This window comes from Pteropus medius, unplaced genomic scaffold, assembly GCF_902729225.1.
Source record: "Pteropus medius unplaced genomic scaffold, Ma_sr-lr_union100, whole genome shotgun sequence".
NCBI lineage: Eukaryota > Metazoa > Chordata > Mammalia > Chiroptera > Pteropodidae > Pteropus > Pteropus medius.
Window position 1 is genome coordinate 516,796 of NW_024342472.1, and position 8,980 is coordinate 525,775.

General features: G+C 52.6%; 1 protein-coding gene across 1 annotated transcript; it reads right to left on the minus strand.

Annotated features, from left to right (window-relative positions):
* Positions 1–223: 223 nt before the first annotated feature.
* On the minus strand, positions 224–8,651 carry APLN (apelin). The gene is made up of 3 exons (XM_039864943.1): positions 8,263–8,651; positions 2,377–2,548; positions 224–1,697 (listed from the first exon to the last, which is right to left on the minus strand). The coding sequence occupies exons 1-2, from the start codon at positions 8,327–8,329 to the stop codon at positions 2,382–2,384; spliced, it is 234 nt and encodes a 77-aa protein (XP_039720877.1). The 5' UTR covers positions 8,330–8,651; the 3' UTR covers positions 224–1,697; positions 2,377–2,381.
* Positions 8,652–8,980: the final 329 nt, after the last annotated feature.

Genomic DNA, 8,980 nt, shown 5'->3' on the forward strand with positions numbered 1-8,980 from the left:
TGCTCCCAATTATACTTTCCTCCATCTTTCCTCCTTTTCTTCCTCCTCCTTCCTTCTTCTCTCTCTCCCTCTCTTTTCCTTCCTTCTTTCCTTCTTCTTCCTTCTTTCCTTCCTTCCTTCCTTCCTTTCTAGCCCTTCCTTCCTTCCCTTCCTTCCTTCCTTCCTTCCTTCCTCCTCCCACTCCTCCCTCCTCCCTCCCTCCCTCCCTTCCTTCCTTCTTCCTTCCTTCCTTTCTTCCTTCCTTCCTTCCTTCCTTCTTCCTTTTCTTTTTCTTTTCTTTCTTCTTCACCTCCTTCCCCTCTCTCATGGGGAGGCCACTGGGAAAGAAGATCCAGTCAACGTGAAGGAAAGGCTATTGAATCCAATTACTTAAGGCCACCTCTGGGCTCCTGAGAACCAGTGTTGGGGTTGGAATTGCAGTCTTGATGCCTAGCTGCTCCTATGAAAATACCATGAGTCTAAAAGTGTTGAAGGAATGGAGTCAGCTAGCCAGTTAAAGAACTTTTCAGCCTAGGTTGGGGAATGAACCAGCAGGGGCAGGCCAGGGAGGCAGGAGCAGCTCCTTCCCCATGCCATCCCTACCCCTGGGCAATTCACAGCCCGCTTGTCTCTTCCCTCTCTGCTGCCCCTAGTCTCAAACCCAAGAAAAGTCACTTAATGTATTTTGAAAAGACATCAGAAGGGAAGAGGACATCATCAAGTTGGAGTTGGGAGAACTGGGTCCTCATTCCAGCTCTGCAATAACCTTGAGCAGGTCACTGTCCCTCATTAGGCCTCTGTTTTTGCGGGAGTTTGCATAAGAATGGAGAGCCTAAGTGATCTCCAAGGTTCCTTTTGGCTCTGAGAGTTAGTGATTCTTGGCAAAAGCACTACTACTAGCGGCTTTTCCCTATGGGAGGGTATGAGAGCCACCTCAGGCCCAGTGCCCTCCCATCTGAGATAGACTTGAACTACCAGGGGAAGGGGGCAGAGTAAACTGGGGGAAGTGAGACTGGGGGGAATGTTAGAAGACACAGTAAAATGACAGAAGTGAGAAAGTACTTCACGGCCCCTCTCCTTCACCTCTTCCTTAACCAGGACAAACATGGGAATGAAAAAGAAGCCATACAGCTATTCTTCCTCTTTTCTAATGCTTCAATCCTTCCCTGTCAGACTGTCAACCCCCAACTCCAATGTCCCTCAAGGCAACTTGTTTGCATTCCCAACGGCCCAGTCTCTAACTAGTCTCTCATTGCTCATCTTTGTACTCCTCTCTGGATGCCAGCTGAAGAGTCCAACTGGTACAAAAACCTGGGATCCACTGGAGCCCATCGAAGAAGGGAGTGTTTCTATATAGCCTCCAGGGTAAACCTGAGGAAGGGATGGCTGGATGAAGGGTTGGGGTATTAGGTGGGAAAGATGGAGACTAGAGCAGTGGAAGGGCCAGGGTCTCCAGTTCTTAGTCTCCAAAGTCAGTCCGGGGAAGGGCCAGGAAGAGTGGCTGAATGGATCCTTGGGAGAAAAAGGGAATCATCGAACTAGAGGCAAGACCACACCATTCAGAGAGGCTAGGGGGTGAGGCGAAAAGAGCTGGGACCATCAGCAGCTAGGATGGGTGCAGGATGAGAGGCGAATGGATGTGAGGGCTCCAGAGAAGCAGACCCATCTATGGAGTAGAGAGAAGTGCAGGGAATGGGCACTTGAGGGTCCCTTTAGTCCTAAAGAGACAAAAATGATCGAAGAGAAGTCATTGACATATCCTAGGTCAAAGGAACCATCCAAGAAAGAACAGATAGCCTTCATTTTGTCCCCTCCCCAAAATCCTGAACCTAAAGCCAAAGGCCCCTGAGTTGGTGTCACCCTGTCCTGGCTACAGGGGGAGACAGCAGGCCAGGCCTTGGGGACAGACATAGGCTCTACTCTCTCTGCTGCTGCCTTTGATTTTCTCTCTTCCCCATGCTTAGGCAACTCTCTCCCAGTTCTCTGCCTGCTACCCCTCAAGGCTCTCTGCTCCCTTCCCCCTCTTTGGTGAGAATCCACACTGCACACCTGTAGGCATGCTCTGGGGCATATGTTCCAGTTCATAAAGTACCCCCAGGATTTCTAGAACTTTCCAACTAGGCCAACCTGCCCAACCCCAGGGTGGGAGTAGCCAGCATGTAACTCCTGGGGAACGAGGAGATTAGCTCTGGGTATCAAGCCCCTCTCTGGGCTTCAATCTTCTCTTCTGCAAACTGAAGAGGTAAGACAAGTGTTCTGTAATCCCCTATGTTGTGTGTGATACGAGAACTACTTGGGGCAGGTTTCCAGCCAGTGATAAGCACAGGGCCACCCAGCTTCCAGGCTGTTTCCCCTCAACCCCTTCCATGCTGCCCACAGACCAGGAGGCTCAAGTACCTGCTTCAGAAAGGCATGGGGCCCTTATGGGAGAGACGTGGCCGCTGGCGGCGGAATTTTCTCCGACCTCCCTGCCAGGGCCCTGGTCCATTCCTTGACCCTCTGGGTTGCACCAGGTGGTGGATAGTGCCTTCTTTTAGCCCCTTCCCGGCAGAAGGCTGCATCAGGGGCCCTGTAGGAAGGAGAAGCCTGTTAGCAGGGAAGCTGACGCAAATGGGCAGGAGACCAAAGAACGCAGGCTCATGGTTGGAGACAATCTCTCCATGAGATGGCATTCATTATAGCTTTCTTTGTTTTAATATAATATCTTAATGAACAATTTGCAAGTTTTACACTGTTCTAGGGCAAATGAAACCCACTCCGCATGTCTTGCAATTTATGGAGCTGACTTTATGTCCTCTTGACAGTTCTATCATGTTCCTGACAGGCACAAACTCATTCTTTGTTTAGAACATCATTGGAGGGGGGCGACAGTTGGGGCATTATGCCTCTACTTGGCTGGGGCACAGCAGGCAATAGCGTCCATTGCAACCAATACACTTAAACCATTTTAAACATACAACGTTTCAGTGAAATGAATGTCTCCACCTCCATGTACCCGTCACCCAGATTCAAGTTATCCAGTGGAGAAATGCGTGATTTTGTTATCCCTTTTCTTTTTTCTTTGTTGAAGTATTTTAAAGCTAATCTGAAACATCATGTCATTGTACTCTTACATCCTTCACTTTGCAGGTAACCCACTTTTGAGTGCTGGAGATCTTGCACCTCACCCCTGGCATCTCATCAATGTGTAAGCATCTCTGGGGCTCATTTCTCCTATGGCCTCTCTGTGGGTGTGACTGGAGGTGTCCTCTGACTCTTATGTGTGCCTTATGCTGGGTTCTACTCAACCTGTAACCAAACTTAGAGATCAACATATATTGCATAAATGAATGAGTAAATAAATGAGTGAATGGTCACCAGAAGCAGCAATTTGGTGCATGAAGAAGGGGTTGGGTTGCTGCAGTTGGTACCTCCCTACTGGATGCCCTATCTCCTTCATCCCCAGATCACACTCCATTGTGAGTCTGATGTAAATTCCTTCCATTTTAAACCCAGTTGGCCTCTTTTCTGCTCTCTGGGGCCCTGTTCTGCCTTGGTCCACATCTAGCTTAGAGTAGAAGCCTTCTGATACCAGACCAAGCCTTGGTGATGGAATCCAAGTGGTGCTAGGTATTCCTGGGTGTGATGAGGGAGAAGGCACATGGGTTGGCCCTTATGGAGACTACCATCCAGCCAAGGCTGGAAGCAGGCAGAGTGAGGAGATGTGATGGTGCTAGACAACAGGCAGACTGGCAGGATATTAGTGCAATGTCTAGTATGGGGCTGGCCTACAGGAATATGGCTTCTGAGGCCTATGATCAGGAATCCCAGTCTCACTTGACATCATCAGATTCACCTTCAGCTGTATCCCTGTCCTTCGAGCTCCTATTCCATCCATCCATGAATCCCCACCACTAGTTCAGTTTCCATATAAGCCCCTGTTGGCTGTTAGCCTGCAGTCAAGCCCCTGAGCCCTGGCGGCTCCTCCTTTCTCTCCTCCCTGCCTCCAGCATCCCCATGCTCTGGCTCCTTCCTTGGCTCCTTGGCACTTGTGACTCCTCCTCTACTTGCATATAATTTCCAGGCATTTATTCTCCTCTTGGGCCAAAAGCAGGTGAGTTTTATCTTTTGAGTCCTCACTGCCCAGGCTCCTGGGGCCTGTTGTTCTCCTCCTAGACATACACAGCTGCCGCACATACACATACTCTTTAGTCCTCCATCCTCCTTCCCCAAGAAAAGTCACAGGTTCATTATGACTCTGCTGTTTACCAGTCACCCTTCTATGCTTCTGGTCAGAGTGGGTTAATACATCAGCTCCTTCCTTAAACCCATCATTTAATGAGAATTAAAACAGAAATTAAATTTACACTTTGGTGCCATAGGTATGGACAGGGTCCAGGAGGACATTTCTGTCTGTTATAGAGCTACCCTCTTGGTGCTATCAGCAAAGGGGCTGGGCCAAGGAGGGAGATGAGGGAGGGACTTTCACTAAGCTCCCCACTCCAGCTGCTTCAGCTTTTCCCCTGTGTTTCAGGGTCCCCTCAGGTTTCTTCCTGCCTACCGAGGGGGATAAGAATGATGCTGATAGGGGGTCAGTACCAGAGAAATACTCAGGGCAAGAAGGACTGTGCTGAGGGTGTGGCCAGGAAAAGGGCATGACCCTTGGGGCTTTGAAAATGTAAGTGAGACCTTGGTTCTTGCATGCTTGTCAACTAACTGGGGGTAGGGTAGGCATGGGGCAATAGCACAGGCTACGGCCCCAGGAGTACAGCAGGCATGGAGAAGAAAGGCACGGTGCCCACATGGGGGCAAGGGTTGGAAGAAACTATTTAAGTGCACTGAGGATGGCTTCCATCTCCAAATGCTCAGCACCCAGGACTGTGATGGTGGCAGTCAGAGAGGGAGGGCTAGGGGTGAAGAACTGTAAGTGGGCAGAGGCAAAAAACCAGGATAGGGTAAAAGGATGGTGGCTCATACTGGCCAGGGAGATGTCTAGACTCTAAGCTTGAAGAGAAGAACTATCCTGCATTGACTGAGCACTCAGCCAAGCCCTAGAGAGCAGCCACTAAGAAGCCCCTGATATTTTGCATCCCACAGAGTGAGGAGTTCACTGTCCTTGTAGCAAGAAGTCTGCATCTCCCCCCACCCCCTGATCCCATCACCCACCTGTTTCCTACTTTTGATTCTGAGTTTGGCTCACCTTAAGATAAGCTGACACCTGAAACCTAAGCTTTATCCTGTCCAAAGGGACTTTTACAGGTTGATTTTCATCACTGAATAGTTTCTGGCTGTACCAAAGAATCCCCTTTAGAAATGGAAGCCATCCTCGGTGCACTTAAATAGTTTCTTCCAACTCATTTGCTACTTATAGGGAGGTTGGGGCAATTCCCCCCAAAATCTCCGGCCTACAGGGACTGGAGCCATTGCTCTCTGAAACACCATCAACAATGAAGCTCCAGTATTTCTGCACCGAGAACCATAGTCAGGGGTGAACAGGGTTTGATTTTCAGGCAGCCTGAATTCCAAGCCTGCCAATGCACAAAGAGGTACATGCGACTTTTCAGGAACATGCCAGCCTCACCAGGAATGACATATCTGTTTTTCCTCTAGTCCTCCAGCCTATCTTATGATTGCTTTAAAAGACCACACAACTGCTCTTGCGGAGACCCTGATAACTCCGTCCCCTCCACTGCTCAGGGGTCCTTCGTGTTTCTCCAGGAAGAGGCCTCTTCCTTTGTCTGCCCAGCACCCCAACCCAGTAGCCCTAAGCAATCTTCCCATGCCAGTTTTGCCATTCTTGTAGTAAACAGTATGCTCTGGCAGCCTGTCCCTCCATTTCACTTGCATTAGTCTTTTGCCACCCGAGAGGGCTGACTTAGGTTACATGGGTGCTTAGTACATACAGTTTGGGATTGGAGTGGTGATGCCCCCACTCTGAGTGGAAAGGGTTCAGTAGGCTTCCCCCACACTATCACTGTGACTGTGGGCTTTGAACCGGGGCTGAGAAGGAGAAGAAGAAGGAAAGAAAGAGGTGCTCAGACAATGATCAAGGGACACTTGGCTGTAGTCCAGCAGCTCTCCAGCTCAGAAGAGAAAAGTGTATCCCAGGTCAGGAGGCAGTGGAGGGGTATGTGTGTGCTGGGTGGAAAAGGAGGGACATTCCAAATCAGAACAGAGTGGGTTACGGAAGAAGCATGGTTTCCAGGCCCAGGTCTTTGACTGGGAACTCTAAATGAGGAAAGCATGCAAGTCTGGGACAAAGGCGAGGTGGTTCCGGGGTTCCTGTTTCTGACTCAAGACAGAAGGCAGGAAGAACAAGATGTGTGTACCTGGACCCTTGGCTGGTTGCCACTTGTACAGAGGTACCCTTCCTCAGCTCCAGGAAAAGTCATGAGGTAGAGAAGGCAATGGGAGCCTTGGAAGTTTCTTGTGAGGGAAACAAATTTACCCAAATCAGAGCATGAGGATGAATGGCCTAATGAAGAAGGGTAAGTTAAAGCAAGAAGTAACAGGGTCTGGGCTAGAAACAGCATTCTCTCTCCATGAAATCAGCTCTCCCTTTTACCAGTATTGCCCTAATAGCTGGACCCCAAAAAGGTTCTAGTGGTGGTCAGTTGGCCAAGGGTCTCCCTGTGGCCTCTGGGGGAGCATCAGGTATGTATATCAGGCAGATCCAGCTTCCTCTGGGATACTCTCTCTGTACTTACTCTTTCTTCCTTGAAAGCATCACCTTGGACTATATGCCAGTAATGGTGTCAGGTGGGTGTCTTGCCAACTGCACTGGATGGTAGGCTTATGGTAGGCTTATGTCTTTCATTCATATTTTTTGCTTTCTTCCTGCCATTGCCTTACTGATAGAAGTTTCTGAGGAAAAAGCTTGTTTTCTTACCAAGGAGGTGGCTGACCCAGCACTCGGGCCCTAAGTGAAAGACCACTGAACAGCTAGCAGAAGACAGGTGATGCCAGACCCAGCCAATGAACCTTACTTAGAAGCCAGGCAGTGCTCACAGGGCCAGGGCAGTGTCAAAAAACAAGAACTGAGAGGAAGAGGTCTAAAAAGAGAAAGAAGTGGAGCCCCACGGGGTCCCTCAGAGACTCCTGGGCTGCAGGCCATCCTGCTCTGGAGGATCTGGAACCAAGTGGGTCCCTGTGCCCTTCCTCTAGGAAACTTGCTGCCTTGCCCTCACTTCCCCTCTGCTCCCACTTCCTTGTGACTCCAGCCCTAGCACTGGCTCTAGTCCACCTCGTTTTGGTCTTCCCTTCTGTGGCGCCAGGCAGGCAGCAGTGACAGCCAGATCACAGGACTGTGGCAGCTGGAGGTGGGAGCTGGCAGCCCCAGGAGACACTGACACACAGAGGACAGGCAGCCCAGGTTGGGGCTGCTGGGTCCTGGATGGAGATCAGGTTTGGGGAGGGGAAGGAAGCACCAGTGCCAAGTATGCCAGATGGGAGATGTGGTGCAGATGGGGGCAGAAGGACTCCCCCTCCCTAAACTGTATGGAGGTGTCAGGTCATGTGCTGTTTCCTGGTGTGGGCCTTGAGACAGGTGGACTAAGGTGAAACATGCCTGTGCCTGAGGCAGAGGGGAGGCCTGTGCAAGATATGGAAGAACGGAGTCCCGACAAATTCTGTGGGCCTTTTGTGCAGGAGCAGAACAGACCAGGCAGGACCTTAGGCAAAGGAGGAGAAGACCAGCTTGGCCCAGCCCTGTTCGACTTGGCAAGGGGAAGACTGCCTCTGCTCACATGTAGGCTGAAAGGAGCAACAGCTGGGCTCCCCACCGCCACCCCCACCGCGCACTGCAGCCTATGCAACAAGTGTCACGTCTGCATCTTGGCACATCCTCCCCAGTGGTCTGCGCCTACAGACCCGCCAGCGGTTCCTAACCTTTAGGGGCCAGAAAACCTTCAACGCGGGAGCCCAGACCACCGGGCTCAGGTCAGTTGCCTCCATTGATATACGAAGGGGAGTGGGACATGCTCCCCACCTCCCTTCACCACGTGGGAATCGGGGCACGGGACACCGAGAGCATTTCCTACGGTCTTGAGTTCCTGGGACTGCGAGGGGCGGCCAGGAGGGGGAAGGCAGAGCAGGTGATGCCCGAGGCCACAGTTGGCTGGAACCTGGAGGCGGGCACCCTGTCAGTTGGTAGCCGGGCGCGGCCGGCGTGTGGCTGCTTCAGCCCTGCAGGCGCCCGACTCCAGCAGGCAGAGAGCGCAGGGGTGGAGCAGAGGGCCAGGAGCACAGCAGCGGCACCGGGAGAACTGCGAGGGGAGCGCGGGCGAGCAGGAGACGCGCACTCACCTCCAGACACGGCGATCAGGGAGAGCCAGAGCATCAGGAGCGCCTGCACACACAGCCGCAGATTCATGCTGCTCCTCTAGCCACCGCTGCTGCCCTAGCCAAGGGGGCAGAGAGGCGGAGAGGCCGGGCGCCCGCAGGCCAAGAAAGGCGCGAACTGCGGCTAGTGCGGGCGGGCGCAGAGCTTGCGAGGCTCCCGGGCCGTGCCGCAGGCTGGCTTGCTGCACGCACTTGCCGCCTTCCCTCGCCTGCAGCCTCCCCCTACTTCCCGAGCGACGCCGCCAAGCTGGCCTTGGCGGCTTCGGGGCGGCGGCGAGCTCTTCCCAAGCGGATAGCTGCTCCGCCGAGGCTCCAGCTGCCCGTGGTCCAGACTAGCAGTGAGAATGCTCCTCACTCACTCTAGTGGCTGCATTTTGTAGCTTGTGGCTTGGCCGCGAGCCCACTTGGTCATGTGGTCATCGGGAGGGCTGGAGGGGGGACAGGAAGAGGGAGAGGGGGCGAGCCTCCCGCATCGCCCCCCTCCCAGCACGCACTCTGCAGCCCCGGCCAGGGCACTAGAGGAAACTTCGAGGTGGCCCCACAACAAAGGCTGCACTGCCGCTCCGACAACCCACAACCACTCCCCGGACAATGCCCGCCTGGCTGGGGACCAGAGGGTTTGGGAGACCTGAAGGATTTCAAACACAGGAAGCATTTTGGGTGGTGGACGGGCACACTTAAC